The following is a 19089-nucleotide window of genomic DNA, read 5'->3' on the forward strand; positions in this document are numbered from 1 at the left end:
TCTGTAAACCCTGAACAATACTGCTCTGTACACTCACTGTAAACCCTGAACAATACAGCCCGTTACACTCACAGTAAAATCTGAACACTACAGCCCTGTACACTCTCTGTAAATTCTGATCAATACAGCCCTGTACACTCTCTGTAAACCCTGAACAATACAGCCCTGTACACTCTCTGTAAACCCTGAACAGTACAGCCCTGTACACTCTCTGTAAATTCTGATCAATACAGCCATGTACACTCTCTGTAAACCGTGAACAATACAGCCCTGTACACACTCTGAAAACGCTGAACAATACAGCCCTGTACACACTCTGTAAACCCTGAACAATACAGCCCTGTACACTCTCTGTAAATTCTGATCAATACAGCCATGTACACTCTCTGTAAACCGTGAACAATACAGCCCGGTACACAATCTGAAAACGCTGAACAATACAGCCCTGTACACTCTCTGTAAACCCTGAACAATACAGCCGTATGCACTCTCTGTAAACTCTGAACAATACAGCCCTGTACACTCTCTGAAAACGCTGAACAATACAGCCCTGTACACCCTTTGTAAATCCTGAACAATACAGCCCTGCACACTCTCTGGAAATCCTGAACAATACAGCCCTGCAGGCACTCTGCCTCTATTTCTGATGTTGGATTTTTTCCGAAACGTCGATTTTCCTGTACCTCGGATGCTGCCCGAACTGCTGTGCTTTTTCAGCACCACCCTCATCCAATACAGGCCTGTACACTCTCTGTCAACCCTGAATACCACAGCCCTGTACACTCACTGTAATCCCTGAACAATCCAGTCCTGTACACTCTGTAATCCCTGAACAATACAGTCCTGTACACTCTGTAATCCCTGAACAATACAGCCCTGTACACTCTCTGTAAACCCGGAACAATACAGCCCTGTACACTCTCTGTAAACCCTGAACAATACAGCCCTGTACACTCTCTGTAAACCCTGAACAATACAGCCATGTACACTCTCTGTAAACCCTGAACAATACAGCCCTGTACAGTCTCTGCAAACCGTGAACATCACAGCCCTGTACACTCTGTAAACCATGAACAATACAGCTTTGTACACTCCCTGAAACCACTCAACAATACAGCCCGTTATACTCACAGTAAAATCTGAACAGTACAGCCCTGTACACTCTCTGTAAACCCTGAACAATACAGCCCTGTTCTCACACTGTAAACCCTGAACAATACAGCCCTGCACACTCTCTGAAATCCCTGAACAATACAGTCCTGTACACTCTCTGTAAACCCTGAACAATACAGCCCTGTACCCACACTGTAAACCAAGAACAATACAGTCCTGTACACTCTGTAATCCCTGAACAATACAGCCCTGCAGGCACTCTGCCTCTATTTCTGATGTAGGACTTTTTCCGAAACGTCGATTTTCCTGTACCTCGGATGCTGCCTGAACTGCTGTGCTTTTTCAGCACCACTCTCATCCAATACAGCCCTGTACACTCTCTGTCAACCCTGAACACCACAGCCCTGTACACTCACTATAATCCCTGAACAATATAGCCCTGTACACTCTGTAATCCCTGAACAATACAGCCCTGTGCACTTGCTATAAACCCTGAACAATACAGCCCTGAACACTCTCTGTAAACCCTGAACAATACTGCTCTGTACACTCTCTGTAAACCCTGAACAATACAGCCCGTTACACTCACAGTAAAATCTGAACACTACAGCCCTGTACACTCTCTGTAAATTCTGATCAATACAGCCATGTACACTCTCTGTAAACCCTGAACAATACAGCCGTGTGCACTCTCTGTAAACTCTGAACAATACAGCCCTGTACACTCTCTGAAAATGCTGAACAATACAGCCCTGTACACCCTTTGTAAATCCTGAACAATACAGCCCTGTACAATCTCTGGAAACGCTGTACAATACAGCCCTGTACACTCTCTGTAAACCGTGAACAATACAGCCCTGTACACTCTCTGGAAATCCTGAACAATACAGCTCTGTACACTCTCTGGAAACCCTGAACAATACAGCCCTGTACAGTCTCTGCAAACCGTGAACATCACAGCCCTGTACACTCTGTAAACCCTGAACAATACAGCTCTGTACACTCCCTGAAACCCCTCAACAATACAGCCCGTTATACTCACAGTAAAATCTGAAATATATTCCTGGTGGTGGGGTCTGTTTGGAGGTGGCGGAAATGTCGGCGGATGATTTGGTTTTGCGAAGGCTGGTAGGGTGGAAGGTGAGCACAAGGGGCGTTCCTTGTTACGGTTGGAGGGGTGGGGTCTGAGGGCGGAGGTGCGGGATGTAGACGAGATGCGTTGGAGGGCATCTTTAACCACGTGGGAAGGGAAATTGCGGTCTCTAAAGAAGGAGGCCATCTGGTGTGTTCTATGGTGGAGCAGATACGGCGGAGGCGGAGGAATTGGGAATACGGGATGGCATTTTTGCAAGAGGTAGGGTGGGAAGAGGTATAATCCAGGTAGCTGTGGGAGTCGGTGGGTTTGTAAAAAATGTCAGTGTCAAGTCGGTCGTCACTGATGGAGATGGAGAGGTCCAGGAAGGGGAGGGAGGTGTCAGAGATGGTCCAGGTAAATTTAAGGTCAGGGTGGAATGTGGTGGTGAAGTTGATGAATTGCTCAACCTCCTCGTGGGAGCACGAGGTGGCGCCAATGCAGTCATCAATGTAGCGGAGGAAGAGGTGGGGAGTGGTGCCGGTGTAATTACGGAAGATCGACTGCTCTACGTAGCCAACAAAGAGACAGGCATAGCTGGGGCCCATACGTGTGCCCATGGCTACCCCTTTGGTCTGGAGGAAGTGGGAGGATTCAAAGGAGAAATTGTTAAGGGTGAGGACCAGTTCGGCCAAACGAATGAGAGCGTCGGTGGAGGGGTACTGTTGGGAACGTCGGGAGAGGAAAAAACGGAGGGCTTGGAGGCCCTGGTCATGGCGGATGCAGGTGTAGAGGGATTGGATATCCATGGTGAAGATGAGGCGTTGGGGGCTGGGGAAACGGAAGTCTTGGAGGAGGTGGAGGGCGTGGGTGGTGTCTCGAACCTATGTGGAGAGTTCCTGGACTAGGGGGGATAGGACAGTGTCGAGGTAGGTAGAGATGAGTTCAGTGGGGCAGGAGCATGCTGAGACAATGGGTCGGCCAGGGTGGTCAAGTTTATGGATCTTGGGAAGGAGATAGAACTGGGCAGTGCGGGGTTCCTGGACTATGAGGTTGGAAGCTGTGGGTGGGAGATCTCCTGAGGTGATGAGGTTCTGTATGGTCTGGGAGATGATGGTTTGGTGATGGGGGGTGGGGTCATGGTCGAGGGGGCGATAGGAGGAGGTGTCCTCGAGTTGACGTTTGGCTTCAGCGGTGTAGAGGTCAGTGTGCCAGACTACCACTGCGCCCCCTTTATCTGCTGGCTTGATGGTGAGGTTGGGATTGGAGCAGAGGGATTGGAGGACTGCGCGTTGTGAGGGTGAGAGGTTGGAGTGGGGGAGGGAGGTAGACAGGTTGAGGCGGTTAATGTCCCGGCGGCAGTTGGAAATGAAGAGGTCGAGGGCAGGTAATAGGCCAGCGCAGGGTGTCCAGGTGGATGCAGTGTGTTGGAGGTGGACGAAGGGGTCCTCGGAAGATGGGCGGGGGTCCTGATTGTGAAAGTAAGCTCGGAGGCGGAGGCGTCGGAAGAATTGTTCGACGTCATGGCGTATATTAAATTCATTGACGCGTGGACGGAGGGGGATGAAGGTGAGTCCTTTGCTGAGGACTGATCGTTCGTCCTCAGTGAGGGGGAGGTCTGGGGGGATGGTGAAAACTCGGCAGGGCTGGGAGCTGGGATCTGATGTGGGTGTAGAGCTGGGAGTGCGGGCAGAGCCAGTAACTGGAGTGGGTGTGATGGTGGGGGGAATGGGTGTGGAGTCATGAGCAGGGGTAGTGTTCCCCTCGGGGTTCTGGGGCATGGGGCTAGTGACAGTGGGGTCTGTGGGGGGCGTGTCAGCAGAATGCAGGTGAGTGACGCTGGTGGGGGCGGAAGTGGTGGTGACAACGGCAGTGGGGGTGGCGGAAGTCACTGAGCATGTGGCATCAGCGATGATGTGAGGGGTTGAAGTGATGTCATGTGTGATGCATGAGGAATTGAGGGGTGGAATTGGTTGTGGGAGTGGCCATGATGGGGGCAGAAGTGACATCATCAATCAGCGTGGGGGTGGCAGCTGCATCAGCCGCATGGCTAATGGCGGAATAGATTCTGAGGCCCAAATGTCATTGTCACTGTCTTGCCATAAGTGGAACTGGGATTTGAGGTTTGTCCTCATCTCCCTGTAAAATGGTTGAATGGTAGGGTTTGGGGCCTAGCTTTGCTGCTCCTCTCCCTTGTAACATTGCTGTCTCTTATGTACAGCTGTAAATGCTTTTTGTAAACTGTTTGTTTGTAATTTGTTTAATAAAATATATATAGATTCTGAGGCCAGGGGAATCTTCTGGAATGTTCGAAGAGCGCTGGTTATGGAGGTGGGTGGATAAAAGTTTGTTGTACTTACAGTTTTTGATGTTTGAGATGGAATTGAAATACTGTTTGTTGAGAGTATGAATTCTCCTGAGGTTGTAGTACAGAGTGGGTCCTTTGCAATTCTGAGAGAGTGTGGCCCTCAGCTGAGGCAGGGCTGACTGTGTGTACACTTCCTGTAAACCCTGAACAATACAGCCCTGTACACTCTCTGTAAACCCTGATCAATACAGCCCTGTACACTCCCTGTATACCCTGAACAATACAGCCCTGTACACTCACTGTAAACCCTGAACAATACAGCCCTGTACACTCCCTGTAAACCCGGAACAATACAGCCCTGTACACTCTCTGTAAACCCGGAACAATACAGCCCTGTACACTCTCTGTAAACCCTGAACAATACAGCCCTGTACACTCTCTGTAAACCCTGAACAATACAGCCCTGTACACTCTCTGTAAACCCTGAACAATACAGCCCTGTACACTCTCTGTAAACCCTGAACAATACAGCCCTGTACACTCTCTGTAAACCCTGAACAATACAGCCCTGTACACTCTCTGTAAACCCTGACCAATACAGCTCTGTACACTCTCTGTAAACCCTGAACAATACAGCCCTGTACACTCTCTGTAAACCCTGAACAATACAGCCCTGTACACTCTCTGTAAACCCGGAACAATACAGCCCTGTACACTCTCTGTAAACCCTGAACAATACAGCCCTGTACACTCCCTGTAAACCCTGAACAATACAACCCTGTACACTCTCTGTAAACCCTGAACAATACAGCCCTGTACACTCCCTGTAAACCCTGAACAATACAGCCCTGTACACTCTCTGTAAACCCTGAACAATACAGCCCTGTACACTCCCTGTAAACCCTGAACAATACAGCCCTGTACACTCTCTGTAAACCCTGAACAATACAGCCCTGTACACTCTCTGTAAACCCTGAACAATACAGCCCTGTACACTCTCTGTAAACCCTGAACAATACAGCCCTGTACACTCCCTGTAAACCCTGAACAATACTGCCCTGTACACTCTCTGTAAACCCTGAACAATACAGCCTTGTACACTCTCTGTAAACCCTGAACAATACAGCCGTGTACATTCTCTGGAGACTCTCGCTAAACTCTGAGCTGTCCCATTTACCCTATGATATCTCCTCTTTCCACCCTGCTGATTTCCCTCTACCTTCACTTAATGTCTCCTTCTCTAACTCACCTGCCTACCCTCTTTAAGCCTCCATTCTGCATCTGTTATCATCCTAACTGTTCACTTCCACAGTCTTCCCTCTGTCCCCCATACCATCTGACTGCCTGACTGTTCCTTCACACCTTCCCATTCTGCTCAGTTGGGGGAGCAGTGGTGTTTAACAGCAGAGAAAGTCACGGCAGGGAGAAAGCACTGACGAGAAAGAGCACAGGAACAGAAATGATTACCTGATCTGGTGTCCTCTACGGGTCCACTGTCAATACTGCCACCTGAACCTCTGACATTACAGAATGGAGGAGCCCAGGCCATATCACAGTGACAGTTCCCTTTACTGTTACAAACCTGAAACAAAGGGATATTCAAAGTTTAGGGACAACAGACAAGGAAAAGCAGGTGTTTGCTCTGATGATAAAGAATGGACACAGTCCATTAGTCAGGGAGGATCTCAGACTCAGAAATCAATGTATGGAATATGTTAGGGTGGAACGAAGAAACAGCAGGGGGCAGCAGACATTGGTTGGAATTATTTCCAAAGCAATACAGAGGAGTGGGATGTGGGTCATGGCCTTCATCAGGGGATGACAGAAGCATGTAACACGAGGAGCACAGTTATCATGGGCGACTGCAATCAGTGCTGAGAAAGAACTTTTCAGGATGAGTGGCCACAATATGATGGAATTGTCCATGGTGTTTGGAAGTGAGGGAGTTCAATCTGAAGCAAGGTAGTGAAATGTGAATCCGGGGCATGATGAAGACATGAGGCATTCATTGGCCGAAGTTGTTTTGAAAATACATTAAAAGGGCTGAGTGTACACAGGCGATAGAGAGGCTTTAAAGGACTTAAAGCAACTGGACATTCCTTTCCAGGTGCTAAACCTCAGAACCAGTCAGTTAACTGCACGCAACAAATGGATTTTAGGATTGAATAAGATTCAGAATAAAGGTCTATAAAGTTGCCAGAAATAACAGTAAACCTGAGGATTGGGAGGTTAGAGATTCCAGAAAAAGAGTACCAAAAAACTGATAAAAGAATATAAATGCAACCTAACAAAAACAGAAAAACAGACTGTTACATCTTCTGTAGGTACATTAAAAACAAAGTTACAAATCACACAACACCAGGTTATAGTCCAATAGATTTATTTGGAAGCACTAGCTTTCAGAGCACTGCTCCTTTATCCTTCACAGCTGTCGAGTGTACTCCACACCCACCTGATGAAGGAGCACTGCCTTGAAAGCTAGAGCTTCCAAATAACCCTGTTGGACTGTAAGCTGGTGTTGTGTGATTTTTAACATTGTCCACCCCAGACCACCACCGGCACCTCCACATCATTAAAAATAAACATATTCATATGAAAATTGAGAGATAATAATACACAGCAGCAAATATCCAGGCCATCAATCCTGTTCTGCCATTCAATGCGATCATGTCTAATCTGATCATAGTCAATTCCAAAAGGCATTTGATAAGATACCATATATGAGGTTACTTCCAAAGAGAAAAGCCGATGGATTTGGACAGAGTGCATTACCACAGATAGAGGATTGGCTCACTAATACAAGGCAGAAAGTTGAGATGAGCGGGGCATTTTCAGATTGGAATCCTGGAACTAATGGAATGCCAGAGGAATCAGTGTTGGGGCCACAATTATTTACAATGTATGTTAGTGACTTGGATCAGGGAAGTGAATGTATGGGCGGCACGGTGGCACAGTGGTTAGCACTGCTGTCTCACAGCGCCAGAGACCCGGGTTCAATTCCCGCCTCAGGCGACTGACTGTGTGGAGTTTGCACGTTCTCCCCGTGTCTGCGTGGGTTTCCTCCGGGTGCTCTGGTTTCCTCCCACAGTCCAAAGATGTGCAGGTCAGGTGAATTGGCCATGCTAAATTGCCCGTAGTGTTAGGTAAGGGGTAAATGTAGGGGTATGGGTGGGTTGCGCTTCGGCGGGGCGGTGTGGACTTGTTGGGCCGAAGGGCCTGTTTCCACACTGTAATGTAATGTAATGTATTATAGCCAAGTCAGGAGAAAGTGAGGACTGCAGATGCTGGAGAGCAGAGTCAAGAGTGTGGTGCTGGAAAAGCACAGCCGGTCAGGCAGCATCCAGGAGGCAGGAGAATCGATGTTTCGGGCAAAAACCCTGCATCAGGAATGAGACTTGTGGGTCGTTGGGTTGAGAGATAAATGGGAAAGGATGTGGGGCTGGGGTGAAGGTAACTAGGAATGCAATAGGTAGATGAAGGTGATAGGATGGAGAGGAGAGTGGAGCAGATAGGTGTGAAGGACGATGGACAGGTCAGGAGGGCAGTGCCGAGTTGGAGGCCTGGGACTGGGATAAGGTGGGGGGAGCGAAAATGAGGAAACTGGTGAAATCCACATTCATCCCGTGTGGTTTGTAGGGTCCCAAGGCAGAAGATGAGGCGTTCTTCCTCCAGGCATCGGGTGGTCAGAGAGCGATGGTGGAGGCCCAGGACCTCCATGTCCTCGGCAGAGGGGAGGGGGAGTTGAACTGTTGGGCCACAGGGTGGTGGGGTTGGTTGGTGCGGGTGTCCCAGAGATGTTCCCTAAAGTGCTCTGTTAGGAGGTGTCCTGTCTCCCCGATGTTAGGAGACCACATCGGTTGCAACAGATACAGTAGATGATGCATGTATAAGTACAGGTAAATTTTTGTCAGATGTGCAAAGCTCCTTTTGGGCCTTGGATGGAGGTGAGGGGGGAGGTGTGGGAGCAGGATTTGCGATTCATGCAGTGGCAGGGAAAGGTGCCTGGAGGAGAGGGTGGGTTGGTGGGGACATGGACCTGACAAAAAAGTTGCAGAGGGAATGGTCTCTCCAAAACGAGATGGGGTGGGGAGGGAAATCTATCCCTGGTGTTGGTGTCCGTTTGTAGATGGCGGAAATGGTGGGCTAGAAGGTTAGGACCAGGGGGGGTTGTGTCCTTGTTGCATTGGGTGGACTGGAGTTGAAGGGTGGAGGAGCAGGGAGTGGAGGATATGCACTGGAGGGCATCGTAGGCCACATAGGAGGGGAAATTGCGATCTTTGAAGAAGGAGGCCATCTGGAATGTTCTAAGGTGGTCTTGGTCATCCTGGGAGCAGATGTGGCAGAGGCAGACGAATTGGGAATACAGGATGACATTTTTCCAATAGGTAGGTGGGAAAAGGTGTAGCCCAGATAGCTGTAGGAGTTGGTGGGTTTGTAGTAGATTAGAGTGGTGCTGGAAAAGCACAGCAGGTCAGGCAGCATCCGAAGAGCAGGGAAATCGATGTTTTGGGCAAAAGCCTTCATCAGGAATCCTGATCTAAACTCTCGTTTCCAGCATCTGCAGTCCTCACTTCTGACCGGTTTGTAGTAGATGTCGATGTTGAGTTGATCACTGGAGATGGAGAGGTCGAGAAAGGGGAAGGAGGCGTCCGAGATGGGGTGGAATTGGTGAAGTTAATGAACTGTTCAGCCTCCTCATGGGAGCACGAGGTGGCACTGATACAGTCATCAACGTAGCGGAGGAAGAGGTGGGGAGTGGTGCAGGTATAGTTGCGGAAGATGGACTATTCCACGTACCTAAAAAAGAGACAGGCATAGCTGGGGCCCATACGGGTGCCCATGGCTACGCCTTTGGTCTGGAGGAAGTGGGAGGGGAAGTTGTTCTGGATGAGGACCAGTTCAGTCAGGTGGATGAGGTGTCGGTGGAAAGGTATTGATTGGGTTGGTGGGAGAGGAGGAAACAGAAGGCTAGGAGGCCTTTGTCATGGTGGAGGAATGTGTACAGGGACTGGGTGTCCAGGGTGAAGATAAGGAGTAGGGAACCGGGGAAATGAAAGTCTTAGAGGAGGTGGAGGGCGTGGGTGGTGTCCCAAACATACATGGGGAGTTCCTAGTCTAAGGGGGAGAGGACGGTCTCAAGACATGCAGAGATGAATTCAGTGGGACAGGAGAAGTCTCAGATGATGGGTCAACTGGGAAAGTCAGGCTTGTGAATCTTTGGTAGGAGGTAGAATCGGGAGGGGTGGGGGGTCCCGGACTATGACTTTGGAGGCTGTGGATGGGTAATCCCCAGAGGCAATGAGGTTGTGGTTGGTCTGGGAGATGATAGTTTGGTGATTGGAGGTGAGGTCGTGGTCACGGTGCCAGTAGGAGGAGTGAACGCAAGTTGGTGTGTGGCTTCAGTGGTGTAGAGGTCAGTGTGCCAAACTACCTTGATCCGCTGGTTTGATGGTGAGGTCGGAGTTGGAGCAGAGGGAGTGGAGGGCTGCACATTGTGAGGGGGAGAGGTTGGAGTGGGGGAGGAGGGGTAGACAGGTTGGGGCGGTTAATTGGGATGAAGAGATCGAGGGCAAGTAACTGACCGGCACGGGGTGTCCAGGTGGATGGGTGTGTTGGAGGTGGGGGAATGGATCCTTGGAAGGCGGGTGGGAGTGCTGTTGGAAAAAGTAGGCCCGGAGGCTGAGGCAGCGGAAGAAAAATTCGATGTCATGATGCGTGTTGAAATCATTGCCTGATGCTCCCAAATCAATGAAGGTGAGGCCTTTGCTGAGGACTTATCGTACATCCTCCGTGACGGGGATGTCTGGGCGAATGGTTAAAAACACTGTCGGGCTAGGAACTGGGGCCTGGGGTGGGCCTGGACTTGGGAGTGGGGGCAGAGACTGTCTCAGGAGTGGGCGTGGTCATGTGACTGTGGATGACTTCACCAAAGGAACTGACATTCACTCTGGGGGATGGGGTAGTGCCTTTGGGATCTCCAGGGTGTGGAAGTGACGTAACGCGTGATGTCGATAATGTAGTCATCAATGTTCCATCAGTGGGGGCAGAAGGGGCTGCGGTGGTAGCAATGACAAAGGCGGAAGTGATGTGCCGGGTGGGCTTCACATAGATCACGGAGGTGGGTGTCTTGGTGGTGATCGTGGGGGTAGGTGTCTTGGCGGTGATGGCGAAGGCGGGTGCCTTGGCGGTGATGGTGGAGGCAGGTGTCCTGGTGGTGATCACAGAGGCGGGTGCCTTGGCGGTGATGGTGGAGGCAGGTGTCCTGGTGGTGATCACAGAGGCAGGTGCCATGAAGGTGATGATGATGGCGGGTGTCCTGGTGGTGATGGTGGACATGGGTGTCCTGGCGGTGATCATGGAGGTGGGTGTCTTGGCGGTGATCGTGGAGGTGGGAGTCTTGGCAGTGATCGGGGAGGTGGGTGTCTTGGCGGTGATCGTGGAGGTGGGAGTCTTGGCAGTGATCGGGGAGGTGGGTGTCTTGGCGGTGATCTGGGAGGCGGGTGTCTTGGCGGTGATGGTGGAGGTGGGTGTCTTGGTGGTGATGGTGGAGGTGGGTGTCTTGGTGGTGATGGTGGAGGCGGGTGTCTTGGCGGTGATGGTGGAGGCGGGTGTCTTAGATTAGATTAGATTACAGTGTGGAAACAGGCCCTTCGGCCCAACAAGTCCACACCAACCCACCGAAGCGCAACCCACCCATACCCCTACATTTACCCCTTGGAGGCAGGTGTCTTGGTGGTGATCGGGGAGGCGGGTGTGTTGGCGGTGATCATGGAGGCGGGTGTCTTGGCGGTGATGGTGGAGGCGGGTGTCTTGGCGGTGATGGTGGAGGCGGGTGTCTTGGCGGTGATGGGGGAGGCGGGTGTCTTGGTGGTGATGGGGGAGGCGGGTGTCTTGGTGGTGATGGGGGAGGCGGGTGTCTTGGTGGTGAGGGGGGGGCGGGTGTCTTGGTGATGGCGGAGGCGGGTGTCTTGGTGGTGATGGCGAAGGCAGGTGTCCTGGTGGTGATCACAGAGGCAGGTGCCATGACGGTGATGATGGTGGCGGGTGTCCTGGTGGTGATGGTGGACATGGGTGTCCTGGCGGTGATGGTGGACATGGGTGTCTTGGGGGTGATCGGGGAGGTGGGTGTCTTGGCGGTGATCGCAGAGGTGGTTGTCTTGGCGGTGATGGTGGAGGCGGGTGTCTTGGCGGTGATGGTGGAGGCGGGTGTCTTGGCGGTGATGGTGGAGGTGGGTGTCTTGGCGGAGATTGTGGAGGCAATAGACAATAGGTGCAGGAGTAGGCCATTCAGCCCTTCGAGCCTGCATCATCATTCAATATGATCATGGCTGATCATTCCTAATCAGTATCCTGTCCCTGCCTTATCTCCATAACCCTTGATTCCACTATCTTTGAGAGCTCTATCCAACTCCTTGTTAAATGAATCCAGAGAGTGGGCCTCCACTGCCCTCTGGGGCAGAGCATTCCACACAGCCACCACTCTCTGGGTGAAGAAGTTTCTCCTCATCTCTGTCCTAAATGGTCTACCCCGTATTTTTAAGCTGTGTCCTGTGGTTCGGCACTCACCCATCAGCGGAAACATGTTTCCTACTGCCAGAGTGTCCAATCCTTTCATAATCTTATATGTCTCAATCAGATCCCTTCTCAATCTTCGAAACTCAAGGGTATGCAAGCCCAGTCGCTTCAGTCTTTCAGTGTAAGGTAATCCTGCCATTCCAGGAATTGATCTCGTGAACCTACGCTGCACTCCCTCAATAGCCAGAATGTCTTTCCTCAAATTTGGAGACCAGAACTGCACACAATACTCCAGGTGTGATCTCACCAGGGCCCTGTACAGCTGCAGAAGCACCTCTTTGCTTCTATACTCAATTCCTCTTGTTATGAAGGCCAGCATGCTATTAGCCTTCTTCACTACCTGCTGTACCTGCATGCTTGCCTTCATTGACTGGTGTACAAGAACACCCAGATCTCTCTGTACTGCCCCTTTACATAAATTGATTCCATTGAGGTAGTAATCTGCCTTCCTGTTCTTGCCTCCAAAGTGGATAACCATACATTTATCCATATTAAACTGTATCTGCCATACATCTGACCACTCACCTAACTTGTCCAGGTCACCCTGTAATCTCCTAACATCCTCATCACATTTCACCCTGCCACCCAGCTTTGTATCATCAGCAAATTTGCTAATGTTATTGCTGATACCATCTTCTATATCATTAACATATATTGTAAAAAGCTGTGGTCCCAGCACAGATCCCTGCGGTACCCCACTGGTCACTGCCTGCCATTCCGAAATGGAGCCGTTTATCACTACCCTTTGTTTCCTATTAGCCAACCAATTTTCAATCCAATCTAGTACTTTGCCCCCAATACCATGCGCCCTAATTTTGCTCACTAGCCTCCTGTGTGGGACTTTATCAAAAGCTTTCTGAAAATCGAGGTACACTACATCTACTGGATTTCCCTCGTCCAACTTCATAGTTACATCCTCAAAAAATTCCAGAAGATTAGTCAAGCATGATTTCCCCTTCATAAATCCATGCTGACTCTGTTACTACTATCCAGATGTGCAGTAATTTCATCCTTTATAATAGACTCCAACATCTTTCCCACCACTGAGGTCAGACTAACTGGTCTATAATTTCCTGCTTTCTCTCGCCCACCTTTCTTAAAAGGTGGTATAACATTAGCCACCCTCCAATCCTCAGGAACCGACCCCGAATCTATTGAACTCTGGAAAATAATCACCAACGCATCCACGATTTCCCGAGCCACCTCCTTCAGTACCCTGGGATGCAGACCATCAGGCCCCGGAAACTTATCAATCTTCAGACCTAACAGCTTCTCCAACACCAAATCCTGGCAAATATAAATTCCCTTAAGTTCAGGTCCTTCAGCCACTGTTACCTCAGGGAGATTGCTTGTGTCTTCCCCAGTGAACACAGATCTGAAGTACCTATTTAATTCCTCTGCCATTTCTTTGTTCCTAGTAATATATTCCCCTGTTTCTGTCTTCAAGGGCCCAATTTTTGTCCTAACCATTTTTTTGCCTTGCACATACCTAAAAAAGCTTTTACTATCCTCCTTAATATTCTTGGCCAGTTTACCTTCGTACCTCATTTTTCCTCTGCGTATTTCCTTCTTAGTAATCCTCTGTTTCTCTTTAAAAGCTTCCCAGTCCTCCATTTTCCCACTTATCTTAGCTATGTTATACTTTTTCTCTTTTAACTTTATATGTTTCTTTACTTCCCTCGTCAGCCACGGCCGCCCATGCCTCCTCCTGGGATCTTTCTTCCTTTTAGGAATGAACTGATCCTGCAACTTCTGCATTATACACAGAAATATCCGCCATTGTTCCTCCACGGTCAGCCCTGCTAAGGTATTGCACCATTGAACTTTGTCCAGCTCCTCCCTCATAGCTCCATAATTCCCTTTATTCAACAGAAGTACTGTCACTTCCGATTGTACTCTCTCCCTCTCAAATTGCAGATTGAAGCTTATTGTATTATGGTCACTACTTCCCAATGGCTCCTTCACTTCGAGGTCTCTGACCAATTCTGGTTCGTTACACAACACCAGATCCAGAATTGCCTTCTCCCTGTTAGGCTCCAGCACCAGCTGTTCTAAGAATCCATCTCTGAGGCACTCCACAAAGTCTCTTCGTTGTGGCCCAATACCATCCTGATTCTCCCAGTCGACCTGCATGTTAAAATCCCCCATAACAACTGTAGTGACATCTTTGCGACAGGCCAATTTCAGCTCCTGATTTAACTTACAGCCGACATCCAGGCTACTGTTTGGGGGCCTGTAGATAACTCCCAAGAGGGTCTTTTTACCCTTGGTATTTCGAAGCTCTATCCACACTGACTCTACAGAGGTGGGTGTCTTGGCGGAGACCGTGGAGGCGGGTGTCTTGGCGGAGACCGTGGAGGCGGGTGTCTTGGCGGAGATCGGGGAGGCGGGTGTCTTGGTGGTGATCGTGGAGGCGGGTGAATTGGTGGTGATCGTGGAGGCGGGTGTCTTGGCGGTGATCGTGGAGGCGAGTGTCTTGACGGTGATCACGGGGGTGGGTGTCTTGGCAGTGATCACGGGGGTGGGTGTCTTGGCGGTGATCAAGGGGGTGGGTGTCTTGGCAGTAATCACGGAGGTGGATGTCTTGGCGGTGATCGTGGAGGGGGGTATCTTGGCGGAGATCATGGAGGTGGGCGTCTTGGCGGTGATCATGGAGGTGGGCGGCTTGGCAGTGATCATGGGGGTGGGCATCTTGGCAGTGATCATGGAGGGGGGTGTCTTGGCGGTGATCATGGGGGTGGGCGTCTTGGCGGTGATCATGGAGGGGGGCGTCTTGGCGGTGATCATGGAGGGGGGTGTCTTGGCGGTGATCATGGAGGTGGGTGCCATGGCGGTGATGGTGGTGGTGGGTGACTTGGTGGTGATCGTGAAAGTGGGTGTCTTGGTGGTGATCGTGGTGGCTGGTGTCTTGGCGGTGATTGTGGAGGCGGATGTCTTGGCGGTGATGGTGGATACGGATGTCTTGGTGATGACCGTGGAGGTGGGTGTCTTGGCGGTGATGGTAGAGGTGGGTGTCTTGGCAGTGATCGAGGAGGTGGGTGTCTTGGCGGAGATCGTGGAGGCAGGTGTCTTGGCAGAGATCGGGGAGGCGGGTGTCTTGGCGGAGATCGTGGAGGCGGGTGTCTTGGCGGAGATCGTGGAGGCGGGTGTCTTTGTGGTCATTGGGGAAGAGGCTGTCTTGGTGGTGATGGTGCAGGCGGGTGTCTTGGTTGGTGATGGTGGAGGTGGGTGTCTTGGCTGTGATCGTGGAGGTGGGTGTCTTGGCTGTGATCGTGGAGGTGGGTGTCTTGTTGGTGATCGTGGAGGTGGGTGTCTTCGTGATGATCAGGGAGGCGGGTGTCTTGGCGGTGATCATGGAGTCGAGTGTCTTGGTGGTGATGGTGGCAGTGGGTACCTTGGTGGTGATCGGGGAGGCGGGTGTCTTGGTGGCGATGGTGGAGGTGGGTGTCTTGGTGGCGATGGTGGAGGTGGGTGTCTTGGTGGTGATTGTCGAGGTGGGTGTCCTGGTGGTGACTGTGGAGGTGGGTGTCTTGGTGGTGATTGTGGAGGTGGGTGTCTTGGCGGTGATTACGGAGACGGGTGTCTTGCTGGTGATGGTGGAGGTGGGTGCCTTGGAAGTGATCGTGGAGGTGGGTGTCTTTGTGGTGATTCGGGAAGAGGGTGTCTTGGTGGTGATGGTGGAGGTGGGTGACTTGGCTGTGATCGTGGAGGTGGGTGTCTTGGCGGTGATCGTGGAGGTGGGTGTCTTGGCGGTGATCGTGGAGGCGGGTGTCTTGGCGGAGATCGTGGAGGTGGGTGTCTTGGCGGTGATCGTGGAGGCGGGTGTCTTGGCGGTGATCGTGGAGGTGGGTGTCTTGGCGGTGATCGTGGAGGCGGGTGTCTTGGCTGTGATCGTGGAGGCGGATGTCTTGGCGGAGATCGTGGAGGTGGGTGTCTTGGCGGTGATCGTGGAGGCGGGTGTCTTGGCTGTGATCGTGGAGGCGGGTGTCTTGGCGGTGATCGTGGAGGTGGGTGTCTTGGCGGTGATCGTGGAGGCGGGTGTCTTGGCTGTGATCGTGGAGGCGGGTGTCTTGGCGGAGATCGTGGAGGTGGGTGTCTTGGCGGTGATCGTGGAGGCGGGTGTCTTGGCGGAGATCGTGGAGGCGGGAGTCTCGGCGGAGATCGTGGAGGCGGGTGTCTCGGCGGAGATCGTGGAGGCGGGTGTCTTGGCAGAGATCGTGGAGGCGGGTGTCTTTGTGGTGATTGGGGAAGAGGCTGTCTTGGTTGGTGATGGTGGAGGCGGGTGTCTTGGCTGTGATCGTGGAGGTGGGTGTCTTGTTGGTGATCGTGGAGGTGGGTGTCTTTGTGATGATCGGGGAGGCGGGTGTCTTGGCGGTGATCATGGAGTCGAGTGTCTTGGTGGTGATGGTGGAGGTGGGTGTCTTGGCGGTGATCATGGAGTCGAGTGTCTTGGTGGTGATGGTGGCAGTGGGTACCTTGGTGGTGATCGGGGAGGCGGGTGTCTTGGTGGCGATCGTGGAGGTGGGTGTCATGGCGGTGATCGTGTAGGCGGGTGTCTTGGTGGTGATGGTGGATACGGATGTCTTGGTGATGACCGTGGAGGTGGGTGTCTTGGCGGTGATGGTAGAGGTGGGTGTCTTGGCAGTGATCGAGGAGGTGGGTGTCTTGGCGGAGATCGTGGAGGCGGGTGTCTTGGCGGAGATCGTGGAGGCGGGTGTCTTGGCGGAGATAGTGGAGGCGGGTGTCTTGGCGGAGATCGTGGAGGCGGGTGTCTTTGTGGTGATTGGGGAAGAGGCTGTCTTGGTGGTGATGGTGCAGGCGGGTGTCTTGGTTGGTGATGGTGGAGGTGGGTGTCTTGGCTGTGATCGTGGAGGTGGGTGTCTTGGCTGTGATCGTGGAGGTGGGTGTCTTGTTGGTGATCGTGGAGGTGGGTGTCTTCATGATGATCGGGGAGGCGGGTGTCTTGGCGGTGATCATGGAGTCGAGTGTCTTGGTGGTGATGGTGGCAGTGGGTACCTTGGCGGAGATCGTGGAGGCGGGTGTCTTGGTGGCGATGGTGGAGGTGGGTGTCTTGGTGGTGATTGTCGAGGTGGGTGTCTTGGCGGTGATTGTGGAGGTGGGTGTCTTGGCGGTGATTACGGAGACGGGTGTCTTGGTGGTGATGGTGGAGGTGGGTGCCTTGGAAGTGATCGTGGAGGTGGGTGTCTTTGTGGTGATTCGGGAAGAGGGTGTCTTGGTGGTGATGGTGGAGGTGGGTGACTTGGCTGTGATCGTGGAGGTGGGTGTCTTGGCGGTGATCGTGGAGGTGGGTGTCTTGGCGGTGATCGTGGAGGCGGGTGTCTTGGCGGAGATCGTGGAGGTGGGTGTCTTGGCGGTGATCGTGGAGGCGGGTGTCTTGGCGGTGATCGTGGAGGTGGGTGTCTTGGCGGTGATCGTGGAGGCGGGTGTCTTGGCGGAGATCGTGGAGGTGGGTGTCTTGGCGGTGATCGTGGAGGCGGGTGTCTTGGCGGTGATCGTGGAGGTGGGTGTCTTGGCGGTGATGGTGGAGGCGGGTGTCTTGGCTGTGATCGTGGAGGCGGGTGTCTTGGCGGAGATCGTGGAGGTGGGTGTCTTGGCGGTGATCGTGGAGGCGGGTGTCTTGGCTGTGATCGTGGAGGCGGGTGTCTTGGCGGAGATCGTGGAGGTGGGTGTCTTGGCGGTGATCGTGGAGGCGGGTGTCTTGGCGGAGATCGTGGAGGCGGGTGTCTCGGCGGAGATCGTGGAGGCGGGTGTCTCGGCGGAGATCGTGGAGGCGGGTGTCTTGGCAGAGATCGTGGAGGCGGGTGTCTTTGTGGTGATTGGGGAAGAGGCTGTCTTGGTTGGTGATGGTGGAGGCGGGTGTCTTGGCTGTGATCGTGGAGGTGGGTGTCTTGTTGGTGATCGTGGAGGTGGGTGTCTTTGTGATGATCGGGGAGGCGGGTGTCTTGGCGGTGATCATGGAGTCGAGTGTCTTGGTGGTGATGGTGGAGGTGGGTGTCTTGGCGGTGATCATGGAGTCGAGTGTCTTGGTGGTGATGGTGGCAGTGGGTACCTTGGTGGTGATCGGGGAGGCGGGTGTCTTGGTGGCGATCGTGGAGGTGGGTGTCATGGCGGTGATCGTGTAGGCGGGTGTCTTGGTGGTGATGGTGGATACGGATGTATTGGTGATGACCGTGGAGGTGGGTGTCTTGGCGGTGATGGTAGAGGTGGGTGTCTTGGCAGTGATCGAGGAGGTGGGTGTCTTGGCGGAGATCGGGGAGGCGGGTGTCTTGGCGGAGATCGGGGAGGCAGGTGTCTTGGCGGAGATCGGGGAGGCGGGTGTCTTGGCGGAGATAGTGGAGGCGGGTGTCTTGGCGGAGATCGTGGAGGCGGGTGTCTTGGCGGAGATCGTGGAGGCGGGTGTCTATGTGGTGATTGGGGAAGAGGCTGTCTTGGTGGTGATGGTGCAGGCGGGTGTCTTGGTTGGTGATGGTGGAGGTGGGTGTCTTGGCTGTGATCGTGGAGGTGGGTGTCTTGTTGGTGATCGTGGAGGTGGCTGTCTTCGTGATGATCGGGGAGGCGGGTGTCTTGGCGGTGATCATGGAGTCGAGTGTCTTGGTGGTGATGGTGGCAGTGGGTACCTTGGCGGAGATCGTGGAGGCGGGTGTCTTGGTGGCGATGGTGGAGGTGGGTGTCTTGGTGGTGATTGTCGAGGTGGGTGTCTTGGTGGTGATTGTCGAGGTGGGTGTCTTGGCGGTGATTACAGAGACGGGTGTCTTGCTGGTGATGGTGGAGGTGGGTGCCTTGGAAGTGATCGTGGAGGTGGGTGTCTTTGTGGTGATTCGGGAAGAGGGTGTCTTGGTGGTGATGGTGGAGGTGGGTGTCTTGGCTGTGATCGTGGAGGCGGGTGTCTTGGCTGTGATCGTGGAGGTGGGTGTCTTGGCGGTGATCGTGGAGGCGGGTGTCTTGGCGGAGATCGTGGAGGCGGGTGTCTTGGCCGAGATCGTGGAGGCGGGTGTCTCGG

The 19089-nt window shown here is 52.7% G+C and overlaps 1 protein-coding gene across 1 annotated transcript in view; it reads right to left on the bottom strand.

Moving 5' to 3' along the window:
* LOC148152298 (disintegrin and metalloproteinase domain-containing protein 12-like) overlaps window positions 1-19089 on the bottom strand; it is a 657223-nt gene that overhangs the window by 194339 nt on the left and 443795 nt on the right. Inside the window, exon 18 of the mRNA XM_087986062.1 lies at window positions 5931-6075. Within this exon, the coding sequence (XP_087842188.1) occupies window positions 5931-6075 (145 nt within the window). The remainder of the gene's footprint in view (window positions 1-5930; window positions 6076-19089) is intronic.

The sequence above is a fragment of the Chiloscyllium plagiosum genome, unplaced genomic scaffold (genome assembly GCF_037043375.1).
Source record: "Chiloscyllium plagiosum isolate Xiang-an unplaced genomic scaffold, Cpla_swu_hap1 HiC_scaffold_1, whole genome shotgun sequence".
Lineage (NCBI taxonomy): Eukaryota > Metazoa > Chordata > Chondrichthyes > Orectolobiformes > Hemiscylliidae > Chiloscyllium > Chiloscyllium plagiosum.